The sequence below is a fragment of the Peromyscus californicus genome, unplaced genomic scaffold (genome assembly GCF_007827085.1).
Source record: "Peromyscus californicus insignis strain IS unplaced genomic scaffold, ASM782708v3 Scaffold_20__1_contigs__length_68692818, whole genome shotgun sequence".
In the NCBI taxonomy this organism is placed as follows: Eukaryota; Metazoa; Chordata; class Mammalia; order Rodentia; family Cricetidae; genus Peromyscus; species Peromyscus californicus.
The window spans coordinates 8,448,304-8,464,612 of record NW_026294503.1 but is presented as its reverse complement, the minus strand read 5'-3'; the positions used below and the strand labels follow the sequence as shown (position 1 = coordinate 8,464,612).

The following is a 16,309-nucleotide window of genomic DNA, read 5'->3' as shown; positions in this document are numbered from 1 at the left end:
GCTTTATAGTTACATATAATTTTGTTATTAGACCGTATTTAACATTATTTTAAGTAAGTTTGAGTCATAAATAGTAACAGTATGAAGCCTCTTTTTATCCTGTAAAAAAAAAAATACTATAGAAAGTCTCCCAGTTAACCACTTCTACAAAATGCTACACATATAAAACTTATATCGTATTTGCTGATATACTCTGAGATAGATGGGTCCTGTGGTAATGGTATTGACATAGAATTCACAAGTAGTGTGTGTAAGTATTTGGACAGAGAATAAAAAAGGAACACACACAGTCACGTTATTGGGAACCTATGTTTTTCCTTATCGAAAGCTCACAGGGATTTGACACTGATGATCCATACATCCAGGGACCCGGAAGCCGCTCACAGGAGAGCCTGTGCTATGACAGCAGCTCCAAGGCTGTATTTAGGGAACAATTTTTTCCTGACCCCACTGGCCCAGTTCAAGTCTCTCCGTCTTCCAATGTGACTGAGGTATGCTAGTGAGAGTCACAGTGAATCACTGGTTCTGTATTACTCAACACTCAAGCTTGTTTTGTTTTCACTGGCGTTACTATCCTGGCAGAACAAGTCTGGAGCTAGCCACCACCAGTGATCCTGTCTAATGATGCTACTTGCTGCTTACACAAGGAAGGAACGTCAGATGACGGAAGCAGAATAAAGATAAAGTGTGCCTAAAATCCAGGATAGCCCTGCAATCTCAGTTACGCAAGCAGATTGCTCCCCTGATCCCCAACAAAAACACACAACACACCCACAATGTACACATATGCACAGAGAGACAGAGACCATGAGGCTCTAGTCTCCATGACCCAAATGATACCTAGCAGAAGCCAGGATACTCTGCTGTCTCTACCCCGCAAGGCAGTCTGAGTACTCAAAATTAGTTCAGTTTTCTGAAGCACTCGGGAGATCTGAGTAGTCTTCAGTTGTTTCCTAGAGTTTGTTACTCGGGGAAGTACTATTATATAAAAGGTGACCATTTAGAGGAGAAATGAAAGTACATTTTCATGTGCTTAGGTATTTTACTGTAGTAATTGAACAAGCATTACTACCAACATGTATGGTGAATTTTCAAGATAGATTATAGCAAGCAGGAAGCATTTGGTCAAGGGTGCTTTTTCAATTGTAGGATTCTATAGAATATTTGGGGAGAAATGTTCTACTTTAAGAAATGTATTTTATGAATTTTAGGCATAAAGGTCTGACTGTTTTGAGGGGACTTACGATGAAGTTAGTTGGACAGGGAAACTTGGGGTCATGTGGTACGAAGAACACAGGATTTGGAGTTGCTGGGACCTGGACTGAAATTTGCCTCCATTGTCAGAATGCATGACTAAAGACAATTACACTGTCTTTCTCGACCTTATACATGTAAAGTAAAGAAAACATGAATTAACTCATTGGGCTGTCTTAAAGCTTCATGGAGAGAGGGTAGTTTTTAGTGTGTACAACTAGATCTTAAGCTATGCGAACATTTATTGTTAGTTTTATAACCACAATATACAACTTACCTACACAATTCTCTTATTTATCGTTTGTAAAATGGAGACACATATCTGTTACCTTGCAGGAGATGAAAGAAATGATGCAATACAGGATTTATTGCAGGTCTAGTACCTGAATTCTTATAAATTAAACAATAGCAAATAATCTTCTGCAGCCTAAAAAAAAATGGAATCAGCAATTCATGCCATTTGACAACATTTTATGTGATATGTCTATTACAGTGATTGGCAGCTATTCATCATTTATACAATCTATCAATCAGTATTTCTTTTCTTTCTCCCTCCCTCACTCCTTCCCCTCCTTCCTCCTTTCCTTCTTTTCTTTCTTTTTTTTTTTTGTGTGTGCAGAGAACATGCCTGGCTAAGGGCAGAGAGTGAATAAAACATACTCCTTACTCTCCATAAATAGTTGATGGGATAGGGAAGAGAAGTAGTTAATGTCGTATGTTTCTTTTTCTTGAACATATAACCATTGATCATAAGAAAAACAATGATAGGTGATGGGAGAAGTGTATACACTTTGGTACAAGATAATTAAAGACAGGAATTAAAGAGTATTCCAAAATAGTGGCTATCAATGTGTAAAGCTAATATGTGGTTAGATGTGGTGTATGCTTTATGAGTTAATTGATTGAATATTAATAATCCTCTGAAAATTACCCAGAATGTAGTTATTGACAAAAGACTTGAAGAACAGACAACCACGATACAAAGTCAAAATTGTGTTCAATGTTCATCAAGTTGAAGCACTCAACTGAAGTGACTACGGAATTATAATTTTAATTCAGAATTATCTTTCCTAAAACAATCCAAGATATAAATACAGTAGGTTTGGATCATCTCAGAGGAAAGTTATTTTCACTGTTCTTTCCTACTATATCCCCACAGTGAAGTTCAGTTATTATTGGCCAACAGAAATCTAATGCTCACAATGGAATCTATACACCCAGAACTGTTTCCTGCTTATATTCTGAATGTGGGTACTTAAAAACTGACTCACTATACTCTATGTTGATGGGTTATGCAGATACAGCCAAGGGAATTCTCACTTCTCCTTTAGTTAAAGGATCCCAACAGAATATAGCACATATTGCAGGTTAGAAAACTGGTGGGTCTGTGACCAGCAATTACAGAAGGGAAAGAAATATAATCAGATCCTGGTGTGCAGACTGTGTTTTTAGCTTGCAAATTCCCTCTTTCCGGTGTTTCAACTTTCAAAGGCTCAGGGTAGTTTGGAGGCAATCCTCTTATAAATGTACAAATTGTAATGATTATAGGAACAAGTTGTAATTGTTTCTAGCAAGTTTTTTGGGAGTCTTTGATGTTATGATTAGTGTTTTATATGTTAATATATTGATAGGGGTGCTTATTTGCTTGCTCCCTTGTCTGCTTTCATGGTTTCGAGGTTCAATGAGCAAACACATCTTTGATCTCAGTAGGTCTATTTAGTTAAAAAAGAAAGCTGAAAGAAATGAAACATGAGAAGCAAAAGGTTTTGCAATATTCACAACGAAGTGAGACTGGGGACCTCACTGTGCGAATACTGAGCTGGAGCCTGTAACTTAAAGGTAGAGGAAACACGCAAGCCTACAACCTCCAGACCCCAGCCTCCAAACACAGCTCACATTCCTGTCAATGACAATTGTCTCATGGTGTGTCAGTCACCAATCTGCAGACCCCTTTGTAGTTACAAGAAGGTGGCTAGGCTGATGTCATCCTGCGCAAATCAAAGGCAGCACTCTGCAGGCCATCAGGCCCCCTCTTGCTCATTAGCCTCATGCCCTGCACAAAGCATCATGGGGCAGAATTTGGTGTTTGCAAAAGTTTCATTTTCAGCTCCCCTCTCATTCTGCATGATTTTTGGAACTTGACTGCAAGGTAGTACCTCTTGAAGCATGCCTCTGGACACAAATTGCTAAATTTCAAAAGGAATACATTCTTTGGTCAATAACGTCGAAGAGGGGAATCTGAGATTTCATAAAACCAAACCCAGCAGCTATCCACACAACTAAGAGTAAAGAGAAAGGACACCAGCCAAGCTGCTCACACACAGTGCTTAGCAAAGGGTCCCAGCACCAAGGAATTACTGCTGTGACTCTTTTTGTTTATGTTGTACAGAAGTAAAAATCGGAACACGTCACTGGAAACACAGACTAGAGAGTGGAAGGGGAAGCGAGAGGCTTCCATTGTACATGCTCCTCCATCCCTTTCCTCCGGAGAGGTGCTGCAGTCCTCAGATTCCGGTGCCACTAAAGAGACAGGGGAAGGGGTCACGAGGTTACCTTTGCTGTACACAATGCAGTTGTTTTTGCTGTCCTCCACTCCTTGCCAAGTCACATCCAGAAGCCACTTGGGACCAGCAGTCAGCACCATGGGGACCTGAGCCTTTGTCTTCTGCAGAATAATAACAAACAGATGCCATTTGCTCTTGTTGATTAAAAACTTGAATAATAACTGTACTAGTCATTTCATTTTTACAAACAACTAAATCTCCCCAACTATAATCCAAGGCCTTATTCCCCTGCCTCCTGGTATCTTTTTAAGATGACAGAAGACCTAAGTTTTACTGCTTTCACTCATCTTGAATAGTGGAATTATTATCTAGGATTTTCCCCCCTAAATGATACTGGATCAGATCTCCAAGATTAGGCAGATCTCTTGTGGCTCTGAATTATAAAGAGAATGCAGATGACTTTCACTGCAAAGAGCAGAGTGTTTGGAAGCGAACTTTAGACACATTGTACTTCACTATCAACAGGATCTCATGATTTCTTAAAACAGACAGGAAAGAATTCAAAGAATCAGCATCTATTTCAAAGCTCTATCCTGAGCAACATTTATATTAGAGTCTGTGCTTATTTGGAATGAATAATGAAACCCATCCAACTGCCTTTGCTGAAGTGTGGATATGTGGTCTGACTATAACCAAAATAATAATGATGCTAATGACCTCCACACATTGTCTCCAGGAAACTGTAAAAGATCAACCCTGAATAAATCAAATACAGAGAGACTGAATCATGAGTTACCCTTTGCCCCAAATAAACATACAGGCAGGGAGGCCAGTGCTACCATTCTAGCAGAACATACCAAAGAGAGGTAAATCTAATTCTCATAAGACTCAACACTTTTGAGAGCTTGGCACCTAAATTATTTACCTTTAAAACCCATTTGATAAATTTCCATGACTAGAGATAAACTGGGGAGGAAATCGGGAAGTCTCAGTGAGACGGTGCTTCCCCGATGAGTCACAGTAAACTGGCATTCAGACTTATCATTCGACAGCCCATGTTCTGTGTATCAAATATCAGGGAAGCACAACACTGAGGACAATACAGGGGTCTCAAGGTAATTTCTGAACTGAATTTTCACCTAGATATGATTCTGCCGAAGAAATCTCCGTTCATCCAGGGACTTCCTCACATGTTCTGCGCTATCATGAATTTCCCAAATTGACATTCACAAGTATTCACTGGAGGATTTCCAGCATGTTCGCTGGCAACTTCAGACCTCACAGGAATCTGGGAAACCCATTTCACCCACCACACAGCAGCAAGGATTGTGTACAACATACCAATTCATTGTAACGGCAAAGGCATGTTCAAAACTGTACATAAAACAGAGGCTGACTCAATTCTTAAAGTAACAGTCATATCAGGCAAGGGACTTACTACAGAACAGTCTGCTAATAAGAACTCAACCACGAAGGAGCAATTTAAAAACAAGTCTGAAATGTTAGCTAGATCAGGAGTGTGTGAGGGTTTGGTAGCTTAGAATGTCTGCCCACCTCTACTCAGGTGGGCCTGACCTGCCTTTAAAACCCTACCATGTGCAGCTGGTCTCTTCATGGCACTAACAGCTCTTCTAATAATTCCCTTCCTCCAAAGGACAACCTGCCTCAGTGTCCTTCTTGAACACCAAACCTGAGGCCTTTCCAGTATATAGAGTCTCCAGGAAATCTTAGTGGAAGGAAAATAAGTCGGTCGGCCTGTACCCTGATCTTCCAACCATGTCACAAACACAGAACAAAATGTCATGAATTTGGTAATGCTCATAATACTAGAAATCTGAGTCTTTTGTGACTAGAGATCCAGGCGAAGACGTTAGATGCTTAACAAAATGTGGAAAAGATCATGGCATGTACTCCATAAACCTGAAAATTGTTTGGGAGTCATTCAAAAGCAAGGGGGAACTATTTGTCCTGTGGATTCTCAGGGGATACCAGAGAGGCAACTTCTAGGTAAAATGTGGAGTTGCTGAGATTGTGTGGACAAATGTTAAAAACGTAAGAAAACTGCGTGCATGACATTAAGTCCTGGAACTCTGTGGTTTACATTCTTAAGAAATTCTTCACAACTTTTCTAAGTATGTACAAATCACTGAAATAAAGGGCTAGCCTTCGTCATCACAATCATCATTGATGAGCTTCTTACTTATAAATAGAAAACTTAAAGGGAGAGAATTGGGAGAAAGGACTTGGAATATCCTCAAGGATGTTACACAACGGACAATGCCTTTTGTGATAACTTCTCTAAGGAGACAGCCAATAGAAGCAGTTTCCTAGATGGAACAGGAAGAGTAGGGCAATCTATGCTACTTGATTAGCCAGTGTGTTAGACACTTGCTCTGTCTTACTTAACAGACACGGAAATTAAACCTCAACCGTCAGGCGATTTCATGGAACTCAAATACCGAGTAGAAGGCACTGGCAAGGTCTCTGTTGGTTTTTTCTCCCCCAAGATGCTCACACTAAGTGTTAGTTAGCATCTTCCGTTTTCTGGGACTGAAGGGTTTTGAGGATCAAGGATGGTAGGCTCTTCCTGGCTGCTACTGCTACTGCAACAATACCCATAGTTTATATCTACTTAATACCTGCTGTATGTGGACTCTTGAGTGCTTTACCTGAATGATTTTTTTTTTTTACTACTCCAATATCAGATGATTACACACTGATCCCCCTCTCTTGTTCATCCTTAAACAAGCTAAGACTTAAGAGGAGATGACTCTGTGACTCAAACAAGAACAGTTGATTAATATCATTTCCGAATAATAAGCTAACCACTGTATGTCTTAAGACTTTAGTAAACATATATCACGCTTTAGCACAGGCAGAAATTGGCTTAAAAAACTGAGTCGAAAGGGAAACAACTTCTTCTATTATTTAGGCCGAAGAGAAGGCAAGTTGTCCTAAATTATGCAGATAATCTCATTCAAAACATACGAGTCCCTAAAAGTAGAAACAAAAGTCAAAAGTGTGAAATTAAGACAGTGTCAGATGGTGTGGTTCATACTTTGAATCTCAGCACTCAGAAGACTGAGGCAGGGGGATTGCTGTGAGTCTCCAGACACCTTGGACCACATAGGGTGTTCCAGGCTGGCCTGGGCTATAGAGTGTGACCCTATAACAAGAAAACAAGCAAGCAAGCAAACAAACAGATTTCACATGCAAATTATTCCACCCGCTTTTAAAGATGGGGAAGTGATGTAGGCCACAAGCAAAAAATATGGTGGCTCAGTCCTCAGCTCATCGGGTGGAAGATACAGAATCTGTTGTTTCACAACCCTAAAACACTACAGCTGCAGAATATGCAGCCACCCGGAAATGGACTCTTTCTTAGAACCTTCAAGAGCAAGCATAGCTGCTGGACACCTTGAGACTCATGTTGGATCTCTGATCTGCAGAATTGTAAAATGATAATTTGAGGTTTGAAGCCTCTGTTGGTGGTGGTTTCTTTAAACAGTAAAATCCAGCAAGGAAAAAAAAAAACATTCAGATTTGCTGAACCATGTTTCTAAAAAAATGTCACAATTCCCTTTTTAAATGCATTCAAAGTAATAAATCACATTGTCCTTGGTTGGAACAGTACCATATGCTGTTCCTGTTTCAAGGTGATAACTAAACACCCAGTGGTACGTGCCTCATCCTTGCTTCTAGACTTAGGTCTATACAGACATGTCTGGCATCATCTTCAGTTTGCAGTTGCAGTGTGTTTAAAGTCGAGGTGAGGGGGCAGATGATGTATTTAGGAATCTTCACCCATGCTATTGGCAGGTTGTATGGCTGGAGAGCTACCTGAATATTCTAAATTTCAGAATGTATGTCTCCATTATGGACATTCTTTTATTGTTGTTGTTTGTGTTTTGTTTTAATTTGAGGAAAGGTTTCTCTGTGCAGCCTTGGCTGTCCTGGAACTTGCTCTATAGACCAGGCTGGCCTTGAACTCACAGAGATCTGACTGCCTCTGTCTCCTGAGTGCTGAGATTAAAGGCATGCATGACCACTGCCTGGATCAAGATGTACATTCTATCTCAATTTTTTATATAAAAATTAGCCCAATGCTCAATTAAAGACATGTCAATCATTTACTAAATATCTGAATGAATAAAAGAACTGAAATACCAAATGTATTTCCTGAGTCCCCATTTGTTGAGGGTTGGTAGTGTTTGCAGTGGTTGGCATAGAGGTCTGGACAGAACTTTCTTGTTATCCCATCTGAGCATTGCAATAGTCAATGCTATTATTCAATAATATCATTATTTAAAAATATGATTCCATAATTTCCATCGTTACATGTTGAAAGAATCTTTTGAAAGTTAGAGCACTATGTGACTTTACTTGACCACTAAAAGTGAATAAAATGTGTATGTGGTAGCACAAATCTGGAACCTCAGCATTTGGGAGACTGGGGCACAATGTCTGGGAGACGGAGGATAGTCTAGTTTACAACATGAGATCTTGTCTCAAAAAGCAAAACAAAACAAAAACCAACCAACCAAACAAACAAAAAGAAATCAATGAAGAGGATAGTAAGGAGAGGAGGAGCAGAAGGAAGAAAAGAGGAGGAGGGGAGGAGGAGGAGGAGGAGGAGGAGGAGGAGGAGGAGGAGGAAGACTGATGCTATTTTCATATAGAACAGAGCCTGTAAGAACAATGGCATTTACCACCATGCTTTGCTTTTGCCCAAGTTCTCAAGTAGGCACATATGAGAGGAACCCCTGAAGACTCTGATGGTCATGTAGTGTGAGAAAGAAAAGTAATTTTCAAAGGATTGTGATGTTTTTAATCTTAGTGAAGCTTAGTTCACCCTAATTTAATTTCCTTTATTTTAGTTTCCATGTTGAAATACCCATGGAGATACAGATTTGTTAAAGTTTATGCTTTATCTGTAGCTCTTTCAGCAATAATTCAAGGCACATAAAAGGAGCCTTCAATTTCAGTTAAACTGGATTGCAAAAAAAATCTATCCACTTTTTAAGACTCCATATTGTAGTTAAAAAAAAATCTGCACTTCTAGACACAGTTTGAACCCAGAGTTTCACATTTAGACAGCTCACAACTAGACAAACTTGACAAGGACAAAATGGGTCATAAGTGTCACTTCTTAGGAATAATTAGAATCATCTAATGTGGATAAAAGAGGTCAGACTGGCATCCACTGCACACTAACCTTTGGAGTTACTGGACCGACAAAGGAGGTAGCCTTCAATAAATGTTTATAGTCGAGTCAAAAGGTTAATGGAGATAAAAGTAGACAGCCCAAAGGTAAAGAATAGAGGAGAATTCTAACCCAAGAAGATGATGACATAATGCTGTCTTAGGGATTCCAAATTTTGTTAGAAATTTTTTTTGAGTATTTCCAAAATAAGAGCTAGGAAGAGCTGGAAGTCCCAGGAAGAGCTTGTGTATAAGAAGAGCCAAACCCCTGAGAAAGGACTACAACTGTTGCTTGGTGGAATGAGTTTGGGAAACATATGAAAACACAATTATAGTATCTTATACCTTTGCCATTAGATGAAGGTTGATGGTGATGAAATTATCTTGGTGCTGTTTTCATAGCTCTTTAGTAAGTAAATCTTGTGAAGCCTGTTTGACAATATTCTACTATCTTAATAATTGACATCTTTTACTATTCTCTAAATGTAAATAGTATATTTGATATTAGGCATAGAAAATTTTCAGAATTACTGCAGATATTAAATGTATATTAGAATCAGAAACACTCAGGACTACATACACACACGTACACACACACACACACACACACACACACACACACACACACACAGAGAGAGAGAGAGAGAGAGAGAGAGATTTTGTACTTTGTATTTTGCATGAAAAAATTGAATGCCACCCCCACCACCAAAATCTCAACTCAGTTGTTCTCTTATCTAATTAAAAAAAGATACCGTGTATGATTTCCTCTTTTACTACCTCACAAGTTTTTTTCATAGTAAAAATTTCAGTTAACACATTCAAGTAATTTTCCACATTGGAATTTTATTGCATTCAATCTTACAGTAATGGGAACATTTAAGCACTCTCTTTTTACTGGATGACCTTTCTAGTGACAATGAATTTGATTTTTAAGAAGCACCAATCTGTTCAATGGGAGCAAACCACTCAAAATCCTTTAAAAAAGTTCTAATTCAGACTTTACAGAACTATATCTTCAGTAATTTTAGACATGTCACATGGCTCCCAAAGTTATCAGTTTAACTTTTCCTATCAACCAAATAGTACCTTTAAGTAAATAAACACAATTTAGAATTTTAAAGGCAACATTTGTGAGTGTCAGCACTTGATGCTATTGAAGGAAGACTTGAGTGGCAAGCGTATGGGTTTGTGTGTGTGTTGGGGCATGTACATGTGCTTGGGAGAAGTGGTATAATCATTTAAACATGTAACTAATAAAATTTCCAAACTCATACCAAGGTGAATTATATTACCTACATTTGTTGTTTGGCACACAACAAAGCTCAACTTCACGAAATATATCAAACTTGCATTGCCTGAAAAAATTTGTTGTGCTCTATGTATTTTTCAAACGTAAGCAAAAAGCAGCTAAAGATAATCTGAAATTAGATGATACAATTATTGGGCAAATGAGAAGGACATTAGTGACCTTCTGTTAAAGCCACTGCAGTATTCAGGTAGGCAAGGATAGAAGCATGGATGGGAATTTCATGAGGGTATCATTATAATCCTATTTTTCTTGAGTGTGACTTTATAAAATATAGTCATGGATACCAGAGGAGTTCTGCTAAAAACCATCTTCAAATTGACTGTGGTATGTGGGATGACAACCATGATAAGAGACCTTGAAAATATCAGTATAAAATAAAATGATAGAATTCCTGAAGACTATATCCCTACTCTGCATGTCAGACAGATTTATCTCTAAGAACCAACAATTTAAATAATTGTTATCACTTGGGTATATTTGCTTTTCTTTATCTTAACCCAAGTCATTGCTTAAATATAGAAATTTCAGTACAAACAAAAATAACGATCTTGTTCAAAGCAAAGCTCAAATAATTCTATGCATGCTGGTTATTTAATGCAAACCACTTCCAAATAAGACTAACCACTAAGCAATAAATAGGAAAACAATGTGAGCTGAAGCTATCAGCTCTAAAGATAGAAATATTTCACTTTTTAAGTGGGAAAAATAACTAAACTAATAACACCTAAACTACACAGATATTCATTCTACTTTCATTTTCACAGAGAATGAACTGATTTTTCTTTCTTTTTGCCAACTGCTGTCCTACAGTCTCATCTGTTCCTCACATACATTTGGCTCCAAGCGGCAGTGCCTCCCTCCAAGCTGGCAACCATTAGCTTCACCCTTTTTATTTTATGTGGCTCTGAGAGTCACAGTGTGTTTAAGGAGTGTTGTTTTGCTCCTGGCAGACAGAGTTTCTGGGCTTGCACCTAATGCAATGTGCAAAAGAATGTCAGCGCTGAAACCCTGAGAAGGAAAAAGAAAAAAAAAAACCCAAAAAAGCAAACCAAAACAAAAAACCCAAAAACAAGAAATTGCTCTCCAGTAGCCATCCTTTTAGAAGACTGTCACACAAAACTGTGGCAGGGGTCAGGAACATATAAGCCATGGTACCAGCTATGTGACCTGGAGCCGGCCACTTAACCTCTGGAGGTCTCAGCTTCTTTCTGTGTGAAATGATCGCATATGTCCTTACAGCTTGTTAATACTGTCATTATGAGACATTTGCTATAGGATTTCCTTCCGAGCCAAACTCATATTCTGCGTGTGCTCCAGAAGATGCATACAGAAACCCAACCCCACAGTCTCTACTTACCAAAGAAAACGCTATTCATGCTGGTGAATAAATAAACAGACAAACAAATAAATAATGAAATCTATCTTTATCAAATGTTATATGTTTTTGACCTACTCAGAGAAAGTGATATGGTCAAAATAAAGGTGTTACTTTGAAGAATAGAAAGTATATGGATTAGATGTCCGTTCATGCTAAACTATTACTGGCCTATTTAGGTTAAAAAACACGGTGCCGATTCTGTTCAGTTGTCTTTCTTTGAGATTCATCTAAAGACATTGTGTACTAGAGAGAATACGTGTTATGCTCAAAGCTACCCTTGGGTATTGAAAGGTATACATCCCTCAGGAATTAATCTACCACAACACGCAATGCATTTGCTGGCTTCATTATTATTTTTTTTATTATTATTGTCACTTTAGCCAATCTTACTTTCCATTTGAAGAGAGATAATACTTTTTTATGGTTTTCTGAGGTAGGACTTCTTTGTGTAATAGCCCCCCTGGCTGTCCTGGAAATCGTTCTGTAGACCAGGCTGGCCTCGAACTCACAGAGATCCACTTGCCTCTGCCTCCCAAGTGCTGGGTTTAAAGGGTGGCCTTGTGATTGGAACTGAACATCGAAGTCTAGTGAGTGCACCAGTGTGCAGACAACTGCTAATGGTGGCGTCCCTTTCTAATCATTGTGGGTAATTAGCCCTTGCTCAGCAGTAAGAGGTAAGGTTACATAAACCCTTTGCCCCATCCTTGAGTGACTGGTGAGAGGATCTGTTTTCTATAGGTCCAGGCAGAGCAATTGCTGCTGCTCTGGGTTCTTGATTCCACTGGTTGAATCTCAGGATGGGATTTTGCTTCCTTCCTCCCTATCTTCTGGCTTTCACATTCACTTGATTTCCTCTTCTCCAGTGTTCCATGAGTCTTGGAGGGGGTGATGCAATTGATTTATTTAGGTCTAAGCCCTCACCTGTAACTTATTCTTAGCATTTGGGGCAGTTGTCAGGGAGAAAGGGGTCTTAATAGAGTAATAGCAAAGCTGCAATAAGCAAATGTATTTTTCTCTTAATTACTAACATTCCTGCTCTCTATCTTTATATCTACTATCTTAAACTAATATGAGCTCATTTGCGTTTAGAACTTAAAAATTCCTGATGTCATAGAACCTACATCCAGTAACTGATGGAAGCAGATGCAGTGACCCACAACCAAGCACTGGGCTGAGCTCCTAGACTTCAGTGGAAGAGAGGGAGGAGGGATCACAGGAGCAAGTGAGGTCAAGATCATGATGGGGAAAACCACCACGGAGACAGCTGACCCAAGCTGGTGGGAGCTCATGGACTCTGTCCTGTCAGTTGGGGAATATGCATGGGACCGAACTAGGCCCTCTGAATGGGGGTGACAGTTAAGTGGCTAGATCTGTTTGGGGAGCTCCTGACAGTAGAATCAGGATTTATCTCGGGTTCATGAATTGGTTTTTTGGAACACATTCCCTAGGGTGGGATACCTTGCTCAGCCTTGACACAGGAGGGAGGTGCTTGCCTCAACTTAGTATGCCAGACTTTGTTGACTCCCCAAGGGAGGCCTGACCCTCTCTGAGGAGTGGATGGGGGGGATGGGATGGAGGGTGAAGGGGCAGGAGAAGGGGAGGGAGGAAGAACCAGGATTGGTATGGTATGTAAAATAAAAAAAAAACTTTTTAAAAAATAAATTAAAAAAACTAAAACAAAACAAATCCTGATGTTAATAATTAACTTAATGAAAAAGTCTATGATATAATAAGCATGGAAATGAGAAAGGTGAGTCCCTTCCATGATAAAAATATGGCAATATTACAGTTAGTACTAGGTATTATGTTGATAACAGTATATTTTGGACAGGTATAGTTCCCCCTGCAAAAATTATTATCAAGTTATTTAAATTCAGGTGCAGAAAGTGCTTGACAGAAATATGAAAGTGTTAGGGCAATTGAGCAAAGCTTATGTTAATCCTATGACAATTTGTTTACAAGAATGTTACAAAGGACTCAAGTATCTAAAAGGCTTTGGCAATGAGAATGGTTTTGGAGATCTTTCCCCAATCAGCACACGCAGAAAGACTGTTGTCAAGCTGTTCTTTATGGAACACTACTGAGGTGGGTCCCCATGCTTTCCCTCTCGAAGACGGTAGGAGCCGGTCACTAAGCAAGCGTTAGAGCTCCATGCTTCTAACACCCAGACACTCTTCGGTGTGTTTGTCTATGCCTGCGGAGCTGAAAAGCATGCTCTGAGGTCGAATGAGCTCAATCTTGGTTAATATTGCATCTGGATACATTTTTGTAATGTGATATTTTTGTTGTTACCAATTTTCAGTGGCAATTTTTAAAATGAAAAACAAAGAATAAACATGAATTTAAAAAAGCATTTATTAGTAAAACGTTTTGTATAGGAGTCTCAGTCATATGAGACAATTACTCTTTACTAAGTCTATTTCAACTCCCTATCCTATATTTTATCTCCTCCCTCCTCCCTCCCTCCCTCATTCCCTCCTTCCTTCGCTGGTCCTTCCCCTCCCCTCCCCCCTTCCTACTGCCCTTCTTTCCCCCTTCCTTCCTTGGCTATGTCTCTCTCTCTCTTTTTTTTTCTTTTTGAGACAAGGTCTTACTACTATGTAGCCCACCCAGGACTTGAACTTGGAGATGTTTTGGCCTCAGCCTCTTGAGTGCTCGGATTAGCCATATGCTCCACCATACCTGTCTTTAACCTATCACGTTCTCTTGAAAGGTAACACTTGTGAACAGAAGCATCAGTGTATATTCTGGATAGTGAGTTTAAATTGGGTTAAAGTGACAAACTAAGGTATCTATTAAAGTTTAATGTTTGGGTACAAATATCAGTGTTTTTTGGGTGTCGGCGACATGTGAATTATCTTGAAATTTGGAAGAAATTTGTTTGTATTGTATAAATGTGGGTTTTGCAATGTCAATAATAGAGCATTGTGTGTAAATTCATTTCAATTAGTAATAGCCAAATACATCTACTTTTGTCCTTATCTCAATTGTTTCTGTTTTGAGATGGTTACTATTCAGTTATTTAAATAATCGTTTTGGGCTTTAATGGAAATTATTTATAATAATCATATGTGCAGATATTTACTAATATGCTCTACACAGTAAACTTCAAGATTTGAGACAGATGACTTACACTTCCCCTAGATGCTCTCAATATGTTAACAATAATACTTAAGTAGCACTCACACAGATTACTTAAATCAATATTAATAATCAAGATAATTATATTTAAGCCTGTGATTGATATACTTGGAAATTGCGATACATATTTCATGATCCATGACCAAATGACAGTGTACCCACAGATGAGAAATGATTGCTAGTCTATGTTAGGGATAGAGTAGTGCTTAATGACAGTTATGGGGCTATCTTTACAGTTTGGCTACAAACATTCAAATTTCTTGTGTGTAGTAGTGAAATACCATAAAACATGGCTCATATTTTTATAGTTATATATCAAATTTAATCATAATGATCTTTCAAGATGCATATTTGGAATTCAGCTATGCATTTCTACATCTATTAAATACCAGCTTATTGCTTCTCAGCCTTTTGCTAAGATCAAGTATATCAATTTATGCCTCTTTATTCTGCTGGAGGCTTTTCCCCTAGATGAGTCTAGACCCTGCCAAGACAGCAATCGATATCAGCCACGACAATAGCCAGATGAATATGTATATTTTAAGTATATGTTCATTAGTTAATTTAATACACTTTACTAATTAATGATTAAAAGCTGGCTTAAAAACTTGCAAGTGGGAGACAAATGATTGAGTGGACACCATATGCACATCACTTCAGGAAGTCTGTGACTTTGTACAAATTACCAAGATTAACTAAAGTGATTCATTGATTATTTTATGGGTCTGGAGAGATGGCTCACCAGTTAAGAGCACTTGCAGCTCCTGCAGAGGATCCAGGTTCAGTTCCTGGCATCCACACAGGTTGGCTCACAACTGTCCGTAACTGCAGTTCCATAGGATCTGATGCCCTCTTCTGGTCTCCACAGGTACCAGGCATGCAAGCCATGCCCATAAATACATGGAGGCAATCACACATACTCATAAAATAAAAAATTAAATTACAAAAGTATTGATGGCACAGGGTTATTTTAAAAAACAAATGACTTCATACATGTAATTTATACTAACAGTGTTGGGTATGTTAATTCCTGTAAATGTTTAGCTTATGCTTCTACTTATCCTTAAAGAAATGTGTTTTCTCAGATGTTTAGAATTCCCAGTAAAATAATAATTCTAGCTGACTCAAAAATTATATGTTTCCCTAATATATGATTTATTCTCTTACATTTAATATGCAGCAGCTATGTGTTAAAATTGTAGGTGCTACATTGTATCCAAATTGATTTTTTTTGCAATTCCATTAAAATACCTTTCTACCAATTTTATAAAGATAAATACTCAGAATCTAAAAATCTAAATAACTTAGCCACATACTCATTACTAGAAACTTCTTTAACTGTGAACTGTCTTCTGTCTTTCTCTTAGTAATCTATAGAAAGTTGAATTCTCTCCACGATATGAGGGCACTGAAGATCTTCTTAGGAAGTGTGCTTAATATCAGTTCTTCCTGCCCACGGACGCAAGCTTAAATGATCTTCCACGAGCCAGTGGTTAGCAGTTTCTGTTTTACATTATGCAT

General features: G+C 38.5%; 1 protein-coding gene across 2 annotated transcripts in view; it reads right to left on the bottom strand.

Annotated features, from left to right (window-relative positions):
- The window catches only part of Zfpm2 (zinc finger protein, FOG family member 2), a 445,304-nt gene that overhangs the window by 147,770 nt on the left and 281,225 nt on the right, over nucleotides 1–16,309 (bottom strand). For both annotated transcript variants that reach the window (XM_052747726.1, XM_052747725.1), the window contains one exon: nucleotides 3,808–3,919. In XM_052747726.1, the coding sequence (XP_052603686.1) occupies nucleotides 3,808–3,919 (112 nt within the window). The remainder of the gene's footprint in view (nucleotides 1–3,807; nucleotides 3,920–16,309) is intronic.